This window comes from Colletotrichum costaricense (assembly GCF_030867565.1).
Source record: "Colletotrichum costaricense strain IMI 309622 chromosome Unknown Scaffold_16.1, whole genome shotgun sequence".
Lineage (NCBI taxonomy): Eukaryota > Fungi > Ascomycota > Sordariomycetes > Glomerellales > Glomerellaceae > Colletotrichum > Colletotrichum costaricense.
The window spans coordinates 1054115-1074286 of NW_026848245.1; the positions used below are offsets into that span (position 1 = coordinate 1054115).

Here is a 20172-nt window from a genome sequence, read left to right on the forward strand (position 1 = left end):
AAGACATGATAGACGTTCACCAATATTACTTCCTTACGCGATCGCCCCTCGGGTGATGTCTAGCAGACACAACCACGTCTGTCACGCTCACGAACCCACAATCGACCCACAATCGTAGACATCAACATACCCAGCATCCAGCTGATGATAACAGCACCAGACCCCTCGCTTCACAACATCTTACTCCCCACGAGGTACTCCCTCCGAATTCTCATCATGATACAAATCAGGACACTTCGCTCCCTTCTTCTGGAAAATCCACCTCTTAATCCACCAAGGCAATACGGTCTTGACCTGATACGCTGCGTGCGTCCGCTCCGGCACGCCAAAGACGTAATCAAGCTCCTCGAGCGACTTTTGCTTCGTCTCCGGCACGAACAGGAAGATGAGCGCGAGGGCGACGAGGTTCAGACCCGCGTAGAAGCAAAACACACCGGTGGACGTCATGGCGATCAGCATGCGCGGCAAGGTGAGGGAGAGCACGGACGCCCAGAAGTTGTTGGTTGCCACGGCCCAGGACATGCCGATTTCGCGGTGGGAGAGGGGGAACACTTCGGCGGAGTACATGAAGGGGACGGGACCCTCGCCTGTTTTGAGGCGTTAGTAGGCTTCGTACGATTCAGCAATGGTGAGATCTGAACATTGCTTACCTGGGGAATAGAATGCTGCAAAGAGGTAGACGAAGGTCGCCACTGCGGCGATGCGGGCGGTACTATCGCTGATTAGATAGCAGAGTCCAGCAGCTACACGGCCATGTTAGCAATCATATGCAATATCTTGTTAGCATGAAGACACGACGTACTGAGCAGGGTCCAGAACATGTTTGGGAATGTGAATAGCAGGAGAGTTCTTCGACCAAACGTATCAATCGTCCATACAGCAGGCCAGGCGAAGGTGAAGTTGATCAACCCGAAGCCAAAACTGGCCCAGAGTGCGGTATAGTCGCTGATACCACTCTGCTTGAAGATGGTCGCGCTGTAGAACGAGATGATGTTGACTAGAAAAGCATGTTAGTCCCGCCCACGGCTCCTAAGACATAGCTGTTTTTGGATGGTACCTACTTCCACACATCTGCTGCGCAATCATAACAATACCAGAAGCCCACGTCGCGCGCCTAATTCGAGCAATCGTGAACAGTTCGACAAAGCGCGTAAACATGTTACTCGTGACCTTGAGCCCAGACTCCTTGATCATAGTCTCCTCGTACTCCAGAAGCGAGTGGATGTAGTACAGATCCCTCGCAGCCTGAAGCTCCGTATTGCGCAGACGCTTCAGCGATCCCCATGCCTTGAGGTGCCTGCCCTTCTTGAGGTACCATCGAGGAGACTCGGGGCAGAAGTAAGTGCCGATGACGAGCGGGACGGCTGGGATGAAGGCGGAGCCGAATTGGAGGCGCCAAGCAATGTCGCCCGTCTTACCGACGATGAGGTTGGCGCATGTGCCAAGGAAGATACCTTAGAAATGATTAGCATTTCTGAGTGGTAGTTCGCCAAGAGAACTACCAAGAGATCGGCGAGAGTCAAGATTTCTTGGTGTTGCTTGGGAGGGGGGGACTGTTGAGGCTCACCGAACGCAGTCCAGACCTGCCAAGACATTACCAAGCCGCCACGGATAAGAGTGGGGGAGTTCTCGGCGGAGAAGACGGGGACTGTGACTTCTTTCAAGCCCATGCCTAGGCCAAGCAACATTCTGTGCAGGATCCGTGAGCATCACGATGTCGCTGGTGAGCGTTAATCTGGGGGGTTTTTCCTTACCTGCAAGCTGCGAGCTGTCCCCACGTCTGCGACAAAGCCATGCCAAAGGGCGCGAGCAACGAGAAGATGGCAGCGATGAAGATGACACCTCGTCGACCGAGGAGATCATTAAGAGGATCCGAGATCCAGCCAGCGCTGTTCGCAATCAGTCAGCACATCTCTCACTCGTCTAGGTATTCGGAACAGGTCAATACTCACAATAGGCAGATCGTGATGTAGGGCATGGAATTCACAAGTCCGATAATCCAGCTATTCTTCGCGCAATCGCCCTCGTTGGCGACCGGCCCGCAGGACGAACCCGCCGTGTCAGGGATGCCGAGCGCAGTGGGAAACGACAAATTGGCGCCATTGGACCCGGTCTGGTGCAGCGCCGTTAGGAAAGCTAAGCTCCCGGGAGATCATGCGGAATTTGCGGGGAACCCGAGCGGGAAAAGGTGGATAATACTAAGAGGGGAAGAAGATGGACATGACATGGTGAGGGGGTGCGCGAAGGATTCGACCATTGCTTGGCTTACCTGATCCCATCCCTGAATAGCCGCCGCGATAGAATTGAGAATGATGGTGTAATACAGAGCCCAGGGGTGCTTCCACCGGTGCGTAACCTCCTGGCACAGCGCGTCCCTCTCGGCTTCGTCGAGCTCCTCGATGGATTCGAAGAGTGCTGGGTTCTGAGCGACGAGGGCGCCCTTTTTCAGCAGCGGAAGGATGTCTTCGGGAAGGTCGTGTTTTTTGTGGTATGCTGTCACCTGCTCGAGGAGTTGTGCTTTGGGGATGCCTTTGAGGGGGTTCTTGATCTCGCCCTCGAGATTCTGGGTGAGTTCCGCGATGGACTTTTTGCGTTCGTCGTGGTGCTCGACGCCGTCTTTGTGGATCCTAGGGTTTGTGTAAGTTGCGTCCCAGAGGAACTTGACGCGGGAATGGTGGCTGGGGATATTGGGCTGGGGGCTACGTACGGCGAGTCCGTCTCGATCCTCTTCTCTGGTTCCGCCATGATGGACGTGGTTCACGATGGAGAATTCCTGTGCAAGGCTGGAATGAAGCTGTGCGCTCGAGAAAGTGGCTGCCGTGAGTGACGCGGTTGCACCGTGCCGCTCGATAGCTTCAAGCCGTCCGAAGGGAGGGGGGTTCAGATTAAATATCCAGAATTACCCGTCCAACGTCTGAGGGGCCGTCCCTGTCATCTGAATCACCCTGTCTCATCACCAACATGTACTTCAAAGTAGCGGGCGTCGGCTGAGCACATAGCCGGGGTGTTGGTTGGGTTGGTGGGAGCAAGGGGACGGCTGGAGGGCATACTTTCAGGAGGGAGGGTGATGAGCGGGCATGGTCGTATGAGTTGTACATCATGGCAACATCTCACATTGCATCCCGGCCACCGAGGCAGACCAGTGAAGCGAAGTCATTGAAACAAAGCCTGGATAGCTAGGCCATCAGGTAGACTCTCGACGCCTCTGATCTTAGGGTAGTGATATGCGAGCGCCCCGAATCGGCCTAATGCTGCTACAGCTCCCTTCGATTCTATGCGGGGTCACTACTGGCGTGACAGGCTATTTCATGCAGCTTATGCTGTAAAAAGCTGCAATGGCCTGTCTGTCTGGCCATTGAGGGGGTAGTTCACCTTGCTCTCGTTGGTCGCGTGGCACAGGAGGGGAGGATGTCTCTTCCTCCCATGGCGCAAAAAGCTTAGAGAAGCTTGGCCTGCGACAAAGTACCGGAATGTCAATTGAGCAAAAATGTTTGGGGAGCTCTCTTCAGCCAATAATGTGTCGATCCTTTTGTTCTGCGAGGGATGGTGGGAGTGGGATGACGGTTGCTACCACGTTGGAACTTTGAGCAAACGTATGTGGCGCACCCTCCGCGAAGACGCCTTGTAAGACCGGGGTCGAATCTGGGGACGCCCCGGGATCTGACCGCACGCACCAAAGTCCCTTGTTTGATATTACTGTCAGTCAGCCTGGGATGGGTGAGACAAGCCAGACAAACACGCTACAAGTTTGCCAAGGCTGAACTCGGTAGGGTTGGGTGATGGACGGCGATCTCCGCCTCAATAGCACCAGCAAGCTCCATCCTTTTGGTTTCTTATAATGAGATTTGCACGGCAGGATCTCGCAGCCTGTATCACCCCACATGCCGAAAGCGCATGGCACACAGCGATGTGAAGTCCTTTGCAGTTTGGTAGGAAATGATTTTTGAATAAGTACTGAGCCATCTGGAATTCAATACCACCTAGAAGAACTACCTGATTGAAGGAAAATAGGCAAGTGTGAAAGTGGAAGATCCTGGATAATCCAAAGCTTATCGATGTACACTTGCCAGGCACCATTACCCAGACGGCAGCTAGATTCTAGGAACAATTGATCGACATACACAATTCGCCGATTTGCAAGTCTTCATCTTATTCTGTGTGATCGGATGAAACATTCGGCAGCAATTCTCTACTACCACCTTTTTAGACCTTCGGTCTCGGTAAAGATTAGTTCAACTTCATTGTCGTCTTTACAACCTTTCAAGGTTCCCGGCCGGGAAGCTAAGTTAACTTAGATCTAACTTTTGTATCAATACGACAAGTACAGCTGCTACGCTCTCATAGATCTGAGAAACCATTCCGTATATTTCGAGAGCCGCCTATAATGACAAGTACTGTACCGCGAAACTAGCGATACCGAAAAGTCTGCTCTACCTGGAGTATGGACTGAATAGCCTCCTGTCTAGCATTCATATGTATGCACATTGACAAGTAGATTGAGATTAACGAAAAAGATTAACGAAAACGACATCGCCGACTACATGAGTCAATGAGTATGTCCATGCGACAGGAGGACCCATTTGAGGGCAATGAACCTGCTTAATGGATGCTTGAGCCGATGAAGACGTGAATTCTGATACCCGTACTCGCATCGCAAGAGTATAAGAAAGCCAAAGGACTCGCAAGCCAATAACAACGGGCACCTCGGAATTGCCTCAAGCGCCAAGCGATCTTGATGCATCAAAGCTTAGGATTTAAACATTTCATGTTCTCTGTTCAACGGCAATACCCGCCAGAGACCACCCGCAGAACGATCATGAGTTAAAATTCGAAAAAAGAAGAGAAGAGGAATGTTTTTACGTGACATCACCCCACTAACCCCCCGCCAAATTGCTCGTCCCCGGAACCAAAAGCCGCGGGAATCCGTGATGCGTAGTAAGAGCATCCATAGTGGGGAATAAACGTTTGGACGGATATCAAGACGGACATAGCAAAGGAGGGGCCTGCAGCGCTTGGCTCCACTCCGAACCTTCCGGGCAGCTCCCGGATCCCGAGGTTCCCGCCCAATGCTGTTGCTGCCTTCGATGGCGTGCATGCACGCATTTGCTGAATAAGCACAGGATGTCTGACACTTTTGAGTTTTGCGATTAACAACTGCACATCTCCTCCAAAATTCTCCGTCACTATTCAAGAAGTTGTGTATGAGATGGCTGCTTCAGCGCCTGCTTTCAAGCAGGCATTCTCAACGCAGCGAATCTGTCTCCTCATCGGCTTCTTGATATGCTCCACTGTCGCCGGGCCGGCGATCGGCGCGGATCTCCGGTGTCCCGATTACGTCATCCAGCACGGTAAGTCAGTCAGGTATTCGATGCTGGCATATTACCTTGAAAGCTATGGTTGGCGTTCGAGTTCGAGAGAGATCTAATATGACATGTAGCGCCTCTCATCTGGCTTCACTCTGACGACCCATACATGCCTAGCGACCTCTTGACGCACATCCAACACACTTCCCCGGCACTAGACGGAAAGACTATTCCGGATATCCCAACTCTCGACCTGGACAACTTGGAGTCACTCAACAAGTTTGGAGACGAAGTAGCTCTCACCTCGAAGGATGATCCACTGAGCTACCCGGAATGGATTCATGGTGCCACTCCCGACGCCGATGGCAGGATCAGCAATGCCACACCATGCGTTGTGGTTCTCGTCGAGAAGGGAGAGCGAGACCTGGATGCTTTTTACTTCTACTTCTACTCATTCAACGAGGGCATGAACATCAGCCAAGTTTTAGAACCATTCAACCGGATGGTCAAGGGCGAGAAGGCGCAGTCAGGGATGCACTTCGGTGATCATGTTGGGGACTGGGAGCATAACATGATTCGCTTCAGGGATGGGAAACCGACAGGAATCTACTACAGTCAGCACGTCGATGGCGCCTCTTTCAAGTGGGACGATTCGGCTCTCACAAAGACCGACGGGAGGGTTAGTGGCCCTAGTCTCTCAGTCAATGACAAGGAGATATGCTAACTTTGGAAAGCCTATTGTGTATAGCGCACGCGGATCGCATGCCAATTATCCAACCAGGGGGTAAGTTTTGTGTTTTCTTAAGTGAACACAAGGACTAGACTAACCCATGAATTAGGAATCAAATACACAACTCTGTCTTGGTCGACTACTGCGACGAAGGAAGAAGATGGGACCCCATTCTCTCAGCATATTTCTACCACTTCGATAAAGAATCCTTCACAGTCACCAGACTAGATCCACCAGCCAAGTCATCCCCAGCTCCACCACCTTCCTCGAATTTGACATCCTTCTTCTACTACTCCGGCCGATGGGGAGACATAGCGTACCCAGCTTCCGATCCCCGCCAGGAAATCGTCCCGAAGTTCGGACTTAAGAGGATTGAGTCTGGCCCAACTGGCCCACGACACAAGCATCTCGTCAGAAAAGGCCTAAAGCCAGACCAGAGGCGCAAAATGGGATGGATGGAATGGGGAGTCGGAATTTACATGTCCTTGTACCCGTGTTGTTTAAGAGGATGGAGGAGATGGGTCTTCATGGGGTTGATCATCGCAGTGCTATCGGGAGCTGTCATTGGGGCAGTCGTGGCTGTGAAGAAGTATAGAAACAGGAAGTATACGAGGTTACAGGCGGAGGATATACCACTAGACGACTGGGCTCTGGAAGATGAAGCATTGCTTTCTTCGTCTGACGAGGAAGATGTGGATAAACCGCGAAAACTTGTTAAGAAACATTAAGACATATAGGCCGATTCGACATTGACCGAGAGAAATTTGAAACACTAAGGGAAACTCTCACTTCAATTCAGAATGGATTCCATTGTAAATCTGGTGAAGAATATCATATTGGGTCGTAGAAATTGGGTATGCTAGCTGCCGCTGTTGCCTGTCGCCCGCGTATCCCATAGGCTCCAGCCCTACACAATTAGAAGTGTGACTACTGTTGGTTCCAACTAGGCAAGGTATTTGTATCCGCGCAGTAAATGTTGAGTTTGATCTGTTCGGTTCTGTGGGCGATGGAGGGTCAGTTGATTGAAAGTCATGTTGCTTCATGTCATGTTGTCGGTCGGTCGAATGCATGGCCCTGCGACCTAATCGAATCTTGGTCAACTGGGACGTTCAAAACCAAGCGAGGGATACTCGGATCTGCCTGCAAGAAGGCCTTCAATCTTCTTGCTGCGCTCGTCGTGATCCAAACCTGCCCAACCACACGTCCTGCATGTCTGTACTTCTGCCTCCGCTTTTCTATGTACAAAACGAAAGGTATTATTTTCATCAGGTGCCGGAGCCAAACACATCAAGTCTCTCGTTTTCTGATGCCATGAAAGAGGCGTTCTCCCTTCTTTGTCACTCAAGCATGGTTCTGCACCTGCGTTCAGCAACACGGCGACCACTTCTGGGCTCGCAAACTGCGCCGCAAAGGACAGCGCTGTACGACCATCGATATCTTTCAAGTTTACTGCTGCTCCACGCTTGATCAAGTCTTTCACAAGTCCGAGCGCGTTACCGCCCGTAGCGTATGTCAAGACAGTTCTTCCTCGGTTGTCTCGAATATTGATATCCGCTTCGTGATTTAGTAAAAAGAATGCGGCCTTGTTACCGGTATGGTATGCACTGCAGTATTTCCGAGAATCGAGGTGGCTGATATCTGCTGCTATCATGAGAGGGGTTCGACCATGGCTGTCCACAGAATTGACGTTGACTCTGTTTGTTTGAAATAAGACCTTCATCTTCTCAACTGCTTTGAAACCCTTCAACTCTGCGCTGTACGATAATGGACTTCGATCTTGGTCATCAAGATCGTCAGGTTCGAGGCGCAGTTCAAATAAGAGATAGGACAGGACTGTCGTATCACTCCGATTGCCTGCTGCCCAAGACACGGGAGATCTGTTTTTATGGTCAGGCTTCGCGACATCGATTCGATAAGTCTCGAGAAGAAGTCTCATCATGTCAACGCAAACTGCACCAGACACACCGTAGCCAGTGTTCGAACTGAGATCCGCAAGCTTGCAGAACAAAGTTCGCCCATCTTGCGGGTCTGCTGAGCAAAATCCGTTTTCAAAGCGGCCATCGTGCAGTAAAGACTTGAACCTTTCCACGCTGCCGGACTCAAACACTTTTTCCAGTAGAATGTGTTGATCTTCATCAGTGAAGTCGGAAAAGGTGCGTTGGTCTGCAAGTAGTAGTTGGAATAAATCTTCGTCATTGGCTGCATAGTGCACCGGTTTCCATTTCGGCATGGTGCCACAGGGAGCGGCAAAGCTAGTCCTGGGATCTCGAAGCAGAGCAGCCACTGCAGCTTTGTGTCTCTTTCGAATCGCAACTACCAAAGGTGTATCTCCTTCTTGCCGCCAATTCAGGGCGATTCCCGCGTATTCAGAGTCGGTATATTTGCTGAGAAGAAGACGAATGATGTCTGTGTGCCCATAGCAAGCTGCCCACCAAAGTGCTGTTCTGCCACTCGCGCAAACCTTATAACCACTGCGAGGGTCTTCTAGTAGTAGTTTCGAGACTGCCAACTTAAGACCGAATTGTGTAGCAAAGGTCAAGGGGCTCAAGTCGTCAAGATCTCTGTACATTTCTAAAGCCATTCTATGCTTTCTGACCCAGTAGCGTTCTTCTCCATTCGTGTGCCTCGCATGGCTCAGGCGCCACATCCACCTCCTCTTCGTCATGTCGTTGCTTGCTATAGTCTTACACAGAGATACCATGTTATTTCCAAAAGAATCAATGCCGCAGAAATGCTCCTCCTCGCATTCCCCAACGTGACGGGACCAGTGAATGAGGGCATACTCTCTAAAGGCGGACATGTGCGCATCTGGAGAGTTCAGATCCTCCAAGAGGAGATACCAAACGCAAGCTTTGGCCATGATGAAATGCGACTCTTTGGGCTTAATCGAGTGTAGCCAAGTTGATTGGAGAGCTTCGCGTCCAGTTCTGTAGGCTAAGAACTCTCTTGCAGTTTCATGAAGCAGGTAGACGTTCCCGTCTACAATAGTCACGAATAAGCCGCAAATTTCTCTCAGGTATGACGGGAATCTCTTGATGGGCTCTTGACATGTTTGAGAGGTATTCTGGTGATGACTTTCGACGCAGAGCGCTCCTGACATTTCGGACAGACTCAGAGGCCTGTAGGCCCCAAGAATGATGTGAAAAGCCTTTCGAGCTCTTTCCTTGTTTGCACTTTGTTCAAGAATCTTTTCATATAGCCCGTCCAGCTTCTCTGGTATGCTGCTGAAGATGGTCTTGACATTCTCTTCTGTAGGGGACTCCAAGCGACTTTCGATGAAATCGATCGCTAGTTTGACCCATAAGTATGTTCGATGTTGCCAAGTCAATAAGCTTTCCTCAAGCAAACTGATCTCTTTTGCTTCAAGAAGTTGGATCTGGGCGATATCCTGTAGCCTATGACGGATGACGATGCCAATCTCACCGGAAATACGTTCTGTATTAGACTCATCGTCGCCTCTTAGATGAATAGTTGGTAGAGAATTCTCAAGTGGTTGTAAGCTGCGTTGTATTCTGGTGTACGGTCTAGACGTGATGATGAATTTAAGACGACTGTGGTCCGGGGGGTTCTTGTAAAATTTGGCCAGAGTCGATGTCACTTGGCGGCAGTCTTCTTCATTGCATTCATCGAGAGCATCGAACAGACAGATGACTTCGGTTTCGACTTTTGTAGCGGCCTCAAGCAGGATGTCGAAAAGTCTTGAGAATGAGTTGAGCAAATAATCACCATCCGCCTCAAACTTGGCCATGGTGCTTTCGTCCATCAACTCGCTATTCTGTTCCAAGACCTGTCGCAGTATTGCGCACATAGCAGCTGAAGCACTTCTCTGGTCGTTAAAGCCGTCTTTGAAAAAGAAGTAGCTTGTTGTTCGATCTGGTGTGCTTGGACAGACATCATCTACCAAGTACTTTGCAAGCACCGACTTTCCAGCGCCAGGATCAGCCGAAACCCACAACATCCTGGATTCTGATGCGGCTTTCCAATCGCGGAAATATTCATGCTCGGCGAACCATTCGCAGGTCCCTGGAGCCCTCTCGGGATTGATGTCTTTGCGATCACGATAGGGGCAGGTGTAAAGCCTGTTCAAAAGCTTTGTCCTTCTTCTGAGTAGATCATTCGAGACGGGTTTTGGAAGATTAAACATAACGATAGCTCGTTCAGTCTTTTGAGAGGGCGACTCGATAAAGGCGAGGATTTTGTCATGGGTAATAAGTTCCGCGATGGCTCGGCACTGAGCATCCAGCCTTTCAATTTCTTCAATCAAGGCCTTCCACGTGTCGCCCCTGAATACGTCTCTAATGAATCGGGTCGGACGGCTGCGTTGTAGATAACAGAGTACTCGTGCCTGGAACTCAATGATCTTGGTGTAAAGATTGACTAGGTTGCGTTCTAGATCCAACTCGAGCCTTCTGGCTGACTCTGCTGGTAGACTCTCCATGCGGGCTTGAGGGCGGTAAACCTGCTCCATCGCGAAGTATCGACAGATGAGAGAAGATGTCAGTTCAAGACCTCGGAGTATATGTTCTCTCTGCTCTATGGGACGGACGAGGAACTGCTCGGACGTTAGTCGTGCTATGCCAAGAATGAGCTTTCAGTATATGAGGTGGCACAACGAACTGTTAGAATGACAAGTCCTCCGGCACAAGCAAGAGCGGCGTGAGGGTCGGCCCCGGCGGCACTGCTTATGAGGTCCTTTGCGGCGATGATGTGTTTCGATACATTGTTGAACAAGGGCTCAATAGACAACTCGCGACTTCCAAGGGAAACGGCCAGCCGCTCTTGGCTCAGTTCTTCCACCTTCGCGTTCAATATCTCTGCGACTTGTTCATACTTGAGATGACTTGGACCTTCGGCTCCAAGCCCACCTTCAGACCCATTTAGCTTCGAGGCCAGGATCTCAGCATATTGCTGGGCGAGCTCCCGCTTTTCTGAATCGGGACCATCCTGCATGGCTTGCATCGCCTTCTCCCAAAGATTTGTCAGATTCGGTCTGGTGTCTTCAGCTGGTGTCGATACCGAATTCAGTGGGGTAGCGTTGCTTATGCTGTCAACACCCTCCTCGACATCCGTCGGCACTGGAGATGGCTCGGGCGGACATTCGAAAGAAGCCTCGCTTGGATTGGTCAGAGAGTGAGATGAGGATGCCATTGGGGACAATCCGGGGTCTGCTAACATAGCATCATCCTTGAGTCTCCCCTTACGTCTTAGCCTCTCGAGCCAAGCCATTTTCCTCATCTTGTGAGATTCCAGCGGCTGCGCCGACATAGTCGAAAAGAAGGCACCGGAGCAAATCTGGTGGACGTTAGGGGATTGATATCGCGGCAATTTTGACGTAAAAAGTCTGAGATTTTGTGAGATGGATTGGGAAAAGATGAGAAAGTCGATGAGGAATCTGGATGAGGGGGTTGGGGGGATGCACAATACTGCACATCTGCATGAATCAGGCAGCTAACGGGCGAAGGGCAGATAGGCAACCAACGGCCAATCAAGTTTATGCGACGAGCCAACCGACTGCCTCAACATGCAACGCAACCGCCGGCGTTACCTTGGCATGCCAAGTGGATGAAAATAACAAGCTGCAAGGCTCTGTATTTACCGGTCATTGGCTGAATATGGCGCAGCATGTGTGCTGATCCCGCTGGTCGTCTCATTCTGGCCAACACGAGCGGATGAGGAAGCAGAACGATAATCGCAACTATGCACAGACAAGCTCACAAGAAAGGTGGCGCAAGACGAAAGAGGCACAAGTGTTTGAAAGCCATGTCTGACTGCCCTGCCTAGAAGTGACTGAACCATATTCCTACATCAAAACCTCGAATAAAACCGAAACCGTTTCCATCTCCGTGCGGTAAGGGGTATCTTCACAAATCAATCGCCGTTCCATGTTCCATCCAGACTCCCTTGTCAAAAATTCCATGTCCTTTCCCCAGTAGGAACGCCCGAAACACAGAAGACTGGCTCCTCAAATATATTTCATGATGGGAATTCTGCCGTAAGGTTGCATCCGGAACTCGCACCGGTCCTAGCAGCTCGATCCCTGGTTGCTCGCCTGGAGGTTGGCGGGAGCCGCAGGGACGACGGCCGTCATGGAGCTAGTGCGGGAGGTTCCGACCGCCGCGGCATCAACGTTCTGCCAAGCTGTGTCGTTGGAATCCTGGATTCCCTGGGGCGAAGTGCCGCTGGCTGAGAGGTAGACGCTGCTGGTGTCGCGGAGCATAGCCGGGGCGAATGGGTCGAACACGGCGGGCGGCTGGGTGATAACGGTTCCATCAGAACTCTTCTCGGACTCTTCGGTCGAGCTGCCTGCATGAGCTTGCTCATTCGCAAGGGCGGCGGCAATCTGACGGCGATGAGCGATCTCTGCAGCGTCGGCAGGCAGGTGAAGATGACCCTCATGAGAGAGCTTGGGAAAGGTAGTCGAGCGAACTCGTTTCTCATCGTCAATAAGAGCGTTGGTCTTCTTGCGGAAAGAGCGCATTTGAAGGCTCATAACCACAGTGAAGATCATGACGATGAGGCTCACCATGACCCAGACAACGACGAAGTAAGGGATGCTCATCTGGGAAGCTACCATGGTCAAACTGACAGTGATGGAGACAACCGTCTGGGTGACGAAGAAGAGAGTAAGGACGACGGACCCGACATAGATATTATCATCGAGACTGATGCGCTGGTACCAAGTGGTGTCTGTCTCGAAATCCTTCTTTCGCTTGTCCTGGCGGCGTCGGAGGATCTGAAGATTAAGGAGCTGGGAGCTCTTGCAACGGCGGTAGAAGACTTCGAGGGGTCTCTGTCGGTGCTTGGAAGAAACGGCCTTGATTGAGTGAGCATCCTGCTGAAGCTGCTCGACTAGGGTGGGAATGTTGGCCAAGTTGCGACCGGTCAGGTTGCACCCAGTCTCGTGAACAGATAGGCCTTGAGGGTGAGACGCAAGCAAGCGGCCGTTGGGATGGTTGATCTGGAACTCGTCTAGGGACTCGGTGACGCTGATCTCAACCGCTGGATTGTAGTCGTCTCTGGGATTGTGGTCGAATCGGCTGGAAGTTCCAGTGAAGCTTCGGACAATGGGCACCATAGTCGAGGTGCGGGGTGTCGCGTTCTGGAAGGGCCAGCGAGGAGATTTGGCTTTGCCGCTAAGAGGGTGTTGAGGCAAGATCATGCTCTTGCCTCGGACGGTGAGCGGAGTATAATTGAGGTCGATGACCCGATCAGACTCCTCCGAAGACATGGGAGAAGGAGGAATGGGCGTCGAGGGGTTCATCGCAGGGCGAGGCGCACTGTCCGGCTCATCGGAAAGGTCTGAGATGTCATTGCTAGTGAGAGTCTTGATGATTCTCGGCTTGTTCGGCAGCTTGAAGGAGGTGAATTCCTCCACAGAAGGGTATGCCGCTCCACGACTGGCGACCGCAGTTGTGGCAGAGCTGAAAGAGGCCTGCGGTGGCAGCGACATTCTTTGCTCGCGGATGTGAATGCTCTGTGACGAATCCTCTAAGTGAGGGTATTCGGAAAAAAGAGAGTGACGGAAAATGAATGACAAAGAGGATGTTGTGGGAATGAAGGAATAGCCTTGAGCTTTGACAAACGAAAGGAAAAGCCGTTTGGCGATGGGGAAAAGAGAGTGCTGGCTTTGGGAGAAGTAAAGTCTTATTCCATGTTGTTCTGGGTGGGAAGATTGACGCGGTTCAAAGGTTGAAGACGCGTCTGCCTCCAGGCACCCACAACACCACGGGTCCGCGGTGAGCAAGTTTTTTCTCCCAGAGGGAAGGAAAGACCGGGCGGCTTCCACAATTGAAGAAGGTGAAGTTATCGTCAGGAAAATGAGAAGACAAGAAAGAGATGCCTGTGGTTAAATCCTGCACCACATTGACTCAGGGTCAAACCACCCCAGGAATGTTGAGTTGCCATCAGCAATCATCCTCCATTCCAGCATCCCAGTTACAGTAACCCAATTCAATGTTTACTTTCATGTCTCAAATAGGTTTTCCGCATTTGGACAACTTCAAATCGATCCGTTTAAACTTTATGATGCCCATCATCTCTCAGACACGTGGTCAGGCAAGAAAGTGGGCAAAACATATGCAACTACGGGGTGATCAACAATCTGGAGAAATAACCTCGGACCGTACAGAAACATCCGGCAATTGATGAGTCAAGTTCTTCGGAACTTGCGTGGTCTGACTATTACAGTCCATTCCGTCTCGACGTCGTCCAAGGCTTGTAAGTCGTTGCCAAGAATGCTCCTTCCCCAGCGAAACCCCAATAACAGGCCGAACGCGCCTGCCCATCGTCGAAAGATTACAGGAAGTATTTACTGATGTATGCAAACCCATGGAAGATTAGGGTTTCTGGCACACTCGTTACTCTGCCTGAATAACAAGGTAAATTTTAGGTTCCAAAGCAGATATCGGAGACCATTTTTCCGGGTCTCTTGAGTATTCGCTGCAACATGGGATGAGAAAAGGAAATTTATGTGTGCCAATCGCGTAGTCATTCTTCCAACAAATTCTATACCCTATTCACCCTGTCCACGATCACCGAATCAAGCACGCTCTTACTCTGGTGTTCCAGGCAACTTCGATAACTCCTCCTTTGTGCTGTCAGCCCAGTTTCCTTTCGACTCACGGATGACGTCAAGACTTGAGTGCGTACTAGAATCAGAAACCTCCGGGGCTTCTCGACCATTTGCTCGCTGGATAGCTTCATTTGTGATGGAGTCCGGCTTGGGACGCTGCTCGCCCTCGTAACGCACACCATTCACGAAACATCCCTCTGAAGCAGCATCCCCAACAGTGGTGGCATTGAAAGCGTCTCTCATTCTGGCAACCTCCAAGTCGTGCTTGAGTCCTCTTTTAGACCATTGGATCAGAATGATAGCCACCATGGCCCAGAGGACTACAATACCGCTGAAAGCGATCCAGGTGAACATAAAGGGGAGATTCAAGGGAGGTTGAATGTTATCTCTGGCGAGATATATCCCGACTGAAAAGAACAGACTCGCTGAAAACCCTGCAAAGATGCCGACTGCTTTATGCATGGAGAAAGCCTTGGCCCTAGCACGGTAGAAGGGGTGCTCCTCGTTGTCACCATGGGTTCGCAACTGGTATAGGTACAGCGCAGACTCGACCTTCTCCCAGAATGTCTTGATTGGCGGCAGTTCTTCATTGTCGGTTAGCTGCCTACCTTGGTCAGTTACATGATCAGTACTCGCTTCCTCGTGGACATAGAGGTGCTCTGAGTTCTGTCGACAAGAATGCGCCGGGAGCTGTTGTCCATTCTCGGCGTCAACCATCTGGATCGGCAAGTCGCCCTGGATAGCGCCGCTGCAGTATGGGGTTTCGGCGGAGATATCGGCCGTCTGAGCGCTTGTGTTATGGGAATCCGGGGTCTTCTGATTGGTCGAAGAGTTAGCTTTGTCTTTGTTGTACTTCTCGACGAGGCGCAGCGGTCGAGGTTCTTTGGTCGACACTGGCTGCTCATTTTGGTCAGAACTGGCCCATTCGGGCTTCTTAGTGGCGTTCTTAGCTTGCACCGCTCTGAGTTGATCCTTCAGGGCGGTGGTGGCAATATTGCTTTCGAAATATGATTGAGCCATTGTGATACGATTGGGAACACTGAAGATATGTTAGTTGCTGGTTTGGTTTGTAGGGTAATGTGAATTGAGCGGGCAAGTTTACGAAGTTGGCAGCTTCGAGCTTGTTAAATGCTGCGTCTTCATTGCGAGTCTTTGTCTCGAACAAAGTCTTGTCCTAACTGAATGTCGTTTGTTATGAAATGACTTGGCGGCACTGCCTTTTGTTCATGATAGGCATGTCACAATGGGCGGTTGGCACAAAGTGGACAACTTTTTGCCAGGAGAAAGGTTTTGGGTAGGGACAACCAAAACGATGAAACAGTCATCTAAGGTAGATGTTGGTTCATTACAGCCAAAGCTGTTTCAGTACGGTCGAAGACTTCAACGGTGGTGAAGGATCACGTTGAGGCTATGAGGAGGGGCAACTAGCTGGTCATGCCAAAATACCTGTACTCTGTCGCCTCTTATGCCGCCCACTGCAACGAGACGACGTTGAACGGGGTAAAGAAGAACAGGAAAGGGGCAAAAGGTACTTCAAGGGAATTGACGACACAGAAGTAGATTCTAGTCTAACAAATTTGTCGCTAGCTACTCTACCGCTACAGGATCAAACGACATCTCATTATTGAGTCCTTAATTAATTCTCCTATCAACGAGACATCGTATGTAGACTGCCCTTTCCATTCTTTGAACCCTTTTAAACTCCAAACTCCCCTCAAATTCAAGTAAATCAGTAAGAAAAACCGGCGGCTTCCGTAAACGGCGCGTATATAGCGCAGGCGTAATCCGCCGCAAGGGTTGCCGACACCGTCACACCACTCGACGAACCAGAGCCTAAGAGTCCCAACTCAAAGCCAAGAGCGCTTCCGATCTTGGGCCATCCGACACCGCCGTTGGGGTTCTTGGCGAAGCCGCCCCAGACGCCCTGCATATAGGAACTGAGCTTCGTCTGTTGCGCAGTCGCTGAACCCCACTTGCTGTAGGCGGGGTATGTGCCAAAGACGGAGGGGATCTCGCTAGTGTGGTAGGAGCCTGGGTTGGCGAAGATGCTAGTAGACGCGAAGACCGGATCGTAGCGGTAGCGGTAGGCAGTGTAGCCGTTGATGGCGAGGTAGCTTGCCAAGGTAGATGTTGTGCAAGTGAAGATAGCGTCGGTCATGATTCTGTCGGCGAGAACGTAGGGATCGTTGATAGCCTTTGCGGCGTAGGAGGTCGTAATGGCGGCCTTTGTGATAGCAGAGGTGATACCGATCTGGGAGAGCACCGAACTCATGGCAGAGGCTCCGTCATTCAAGCCCTCCATAGCGAGGAAGACGCGGGCCTCGTTGAGGGTGGTACCCATGATGACGGGGATCTTGGGCCACTTCTTGGAAGAGATGCTGTTGCGGACGTCGTTGATGGATGTACCATCACCGTTGACGGGAGGGAAAACGAGGGACTGGGCTTCAATGTATGCCTTGATATCTGTGGCTGAGACCTGACGAAGGCACTTGATGTCGGCGCAGTTGAAGTTCTTCAGGACCTTGGAGTAACTGTCGGAGCCGGAACCCACAAGGAGGGACTGCTGTGACTCCATGATGGCAGCCGAGAAGGGAAGAGGGCTGGGCGGGTTAGCGAGGAGCTGCTTCACAGATTCACCACCAGCAGACTCTCCAAAGATGGTGACGCGTGAAGGGTCGCCGCCGAACTGAGCGATGTTGCTCTGCACCCATTGAAGAGCGAAACGCTGGTCAAGGTACCCCGAGTTCTGAGATCCAGTGGCAATCTCAGGAGAGTTGGAGAAGCCAAAGACTAGAGTATCTGGTTAGCACGGCTGGTGACTAGTCATGAGTAGAGAGCCCTTACTGTTGGTGCGGTAGTTGATCGTGACCACTACAACATCTTGAGAGACAGCAAGCGAGCTACCGTCGTAGATGGGCAGACTAGCAGTGCCAAACTGAAGGTTACCGGGAAACAGCCAAAACATAACAGCCTTCTTGCTGGTAGATGTTGTACCCGTAGGAGTGAAGACGTTGAGGTACAAGCAGTCCTCACTCTCATCGGTAAGAGAACCAGCTGGGTTTCCGAAATAGGCCTTCTGCAACGTTTGGGCGTTGCCCTTCTCGGCGAATTGTTGGATACATGCTGGCTTGAAAGCTTGAGCCGACAGTGGAGACGACCATGCATCCGCGGCTTGGGGAGGAGAGAACCGTTCTGGGGGAGACTTGGCAAATGGGATTCCCATGTAGGCATTGGCGGTTCCGGTTGCCGATGCGGGTTGGGCCGTGGTGCCAAGCACGACACCGGAGGCGATCGTAACCGTTGGGCCGGCATTGGCAGGCGCGGCAAGGGCTTGGAGAAAAAATGTGGATGAAAGAAGAAACGTGGTCAACGAAGAGATACCCATGTTGAAAAGAATAAACGGTTCGTAGAGACCCTGGATACTAGAGAAGGATTGAATTGGAGTCGATACTCTTGGTCTTTGGAAACACTTCCCATGGTCTTCTCGTCCGGTTTTATGTCTGGTTCTACTCATTCATACTACCGTCCACCTCTTTGGGATCTTCATTGTGACCGCGGGGCTACCGATGGACGATATCTCTAACGCCACCAAGAGACTATCGACCCTTTGTGCGGCGAGGCGACGACTAACACATCTCGCGTCGCCTACGAAGCTAAAATGCTCGAGCGCTTTGACCAGACCTAACGCCATTCCAGGCGGTGCTGACTACTAGAGACTGGCTAGATCACAGCGGCCCGTTTCCGGACGAGGTCGCCCGCATTTGGCATGGCAGCTGTGCCTGTCTCAGGCCATAAGTGAGTCGAGCCAGCACCGATGTAATAAGGGACCATTTCCCGTCCTTTCTCACGGTCTGTGGAAAGGCCGTGCTTGGAAAGGCCTGGACGCCTGGATAGCGACGCTAAAGAACCCAGGTTGTCGGGAACCAAAGAGAGGGCTTACCGAGACATTCTGAGGTCGCCGTTAGTCCCAGTCATTCAGGACAAAAAACATCCGTCTTCGCGAACACCCATCGTGCTCCTGGAGCTATGGCCATTGCCCAAGATCAAAAGGGGATTCGCCGTGGCGGCAGCCCTTGGAGCTGTGCCTCTTCTAGAACGGGGCCTGAAGCCTCGTCGAGTTCAGGCGTCTTTCTCGCCAAATCTACAACGCTAATGAAGTCTGCAGACTCGCGCCTTTGACGTCGACCTCACAATCGCCGGATCCGATGCTGACAAGAAGTCGAAGAGATGGCCATTGGAAGGCATCCTCGGACAATAAGCTGAAGAATTCCGGGATGAACAGAAGATGTTGCCAAGAGCCCATAGATTCATTGGTGTCTTGACGGATTGGCTATGGATGCACCGAATAGTTGATGACTAAAACCGCGCCAGTGGCCCCTGGATTGTCGGGTTGCGCAAAAACAAGCTTCCAGGGGACTCGTCTTTGGTCGCGACTTCATAACTCAGTGATAGGCTATCATCACGCTGGCCATCAAGGCTGCACAAGTAGCCGGTTTTTCTTTGCATGGCAGGCGTTGACCAATTGTGACGGCAAGATGCAGACAAGCTGGTTGAAGCTGACAAGAATGCCTCGTCTGAGTCATCTCGTAAGAGAGCTTGGGGACAAGCGTCAATATCAGCAGGCAACGAGGAGGGGAAACTCAAACTGGAGCAGGCAGAAGCCTAGTCAATCCAAGCTACATATATCTGAGGTCGTACAGCTTTTGGGCAAGTATTCCATCGCCCAACTTCGTCGAATTCCCACCCTGAACCATTTCGTCAAACTTCAATCAATACTTGCGTGCGACATTCGACAGATTTGCACTGTACGACCCCGCACCGCCGAGGAATCTACCAAAACAATGAGCGACGATAACGCAAAGTGGGAGCCCTCGAAGCCGGCGTCGTCGAGCTGGGACGAGGCGCGCATCATCCCCGCAGATGGGTGGGAGCGCATGAAGAAGGGACTCACACCACAGGATATGGACGACCGCTGGGTCATTGTCCACCTCGAGAAGGACGGCGAGGAGAGCGTCGTCTTTGCCCGGAGTTGGACTGGATACACTCTGGGCAAGATCACGGTCGAGCCTGCAGGAGATGATGGCAAGAGCCGTCGGATAACCAAGTTTACATGGGAAACAGACAAGGAGAGATGGAATGTCGAGGATCCAGAGACGGAGGCAAGGGACTTGGTTGTGAGGTTCTCGAAGGGTGTTTTTCAGGTTGACTTGGCGGATGAGCCTGCCTCTGAGTAGGACAATCAGCTGAGGAGAACATGGACCAACTGATCAGCCGTCAAATTTGACTGGAATTTCACGAATCAAAGAATCTTGATCAAATTATAGCTAGTCCTATCAAATACGTTCAAGAGTTGATAGAGGGTGATGTGCCTTCATATTAGGAACCCCAGGTGTGTCCGTGTAAAGTGCCCTTCCCCATCGCCCGCCTCAATGAAATGACTTCCAAAGCCTGCATGTTGTGGATCCCACGACAAAGACACGGATGTGGAACGAACTAGCTACATATCGGGCCTTTTACATCCACCGGCAACAATCCCGGTGTTTCCCGAACACCAACATCCGCATCTG

General features: G+C 51.4%; 7 protein-coding genes across 7 annotated transcripts; 2 read left to right on the plus strand and 5 right to left on the minus strand.

Annotated features, from left to right (window-relative positions):
* Positions 1-180: 180 nt before the first annotated feature.
* Positions 181-2745, minus strand: CCOS01_13160 (uncharacterized protein; the record flags this gene model as incomplete). Its single annotated transcript, XM_060461306.1, has 9 exons — positions 181-587; positions 651-743; positions 803-997; positions 1062-1454; positions 1568-1689; positions 1755-1889; positions 1953-2113; positions 2270-2627; positions 2708-2745. 9 exons carry the CDS (start codon positions 2743-2745, stop codon positions 181-183), a joined length of 1902 nt encoding a protein of 633 aa, XP_060308508.1.
* Positions 2746-5206: 2461 nt separating this feature from the next.
* CCOS01_13161 (vacuolar protein sorting-associated protein 62) lies at positions 5207-6761 on the plus strand (the record flags this gene model as incomplete). Its single annotated transcript, XM_060461307.1, has 4 exons — positions 5207-5348; positions 5438-5982; positions 6038-6087; positions 6143-6761. The coding sequence occupies 4 exons, from the start codon at positions 5207-5209 to the stop codon at positions 6759-6761; spliced, it is 1356 nt and encodes a 451-aa protein (XP_060308509.1).
* A 368-nt stretch (positions 6762-7129) lies between these two features.
* CCOS01_13162 (uncharacterized protein) lies at positions 7130-11298 on the minus strand (the record flags this gene model as incomplete). Its single annotated transcript, XM_060461308.1, has 3 exons — positions 7130-7221; positions 7393-10605; positions 10677-11298. 3 exons carry the CDS (start codon positions 11296-11298, stop codon positions 7130-7132), a joined length of 3927 nt encoding a protein of 1308 aa, XP_060308510.1.
* A 757-nt stretch (positions 11299-12055) lies between these two features.
* CCOS01_13163 (uncharacterized protein) lies at positions 12056-13483 on the minus strand (the record flags this gene model as incomplete). Its single annotated transcript, XM_060461309.1, has 1 exon — positions 12056-13483. One exon carries the CDS (start codon positions 13481-13483, stop codon positions 12056-12058), a length of 1428 nt encoding a protein of 475 aa, XP_060308511.1.
* Positions 13484-14584: 1101 nt separating this feature from the next.
* CCOS01_13164 (uncharacterized protein) lies at positions 14585-15625 on the minus strand (the record flags this gene model as incomplete). Its single annotated transcript, XM_060461310.1, has 1 exon — positions 14585-15625. One exon carries the CDS (start codon positions 15623-15625, stop codon positions 14585-14587), a length of 1041 nt encoding a protein of 346 aa, XP_060308512.1.
* Positions 15626-16334: 709 nt separating this feature from the next.
* On the minus strand, positions 16335-17990 carry CCOS01_13165 (carboxylesterase; the record flags this gene model as incomplete). The annotated part of the gene is made up of 2 exons (XM_060461311.1): positions 16335-17395; positions 17450-17990. The coding sequence occupies 2 exons, from the start codon at positions 17988-17990 to the stop codon at positions 16335-16337; spliced, it is 1602 nt and encodes a 533-aa protein (XP_060308513.1).
* Positions 17991-19446: 1456 nt separating this feature from the next.
* CCOS01_13166 (uncharacterized protein) lies at positions 19447-19839 on the plus strand (the record flags this gene model as incomplete). Its single annotated transcript, XM_060461312.1, has 1 exon — positions 19447-19839. One exon carries the CDS (start codon positions 19447-19449, stop codon positions 19837-19839), a length of 393 nt encoding a protein of 130 aa, XP_060308514.1.
* Between the last annotated feature and the right edge of the window lie 333 nt (positions 19840-20172).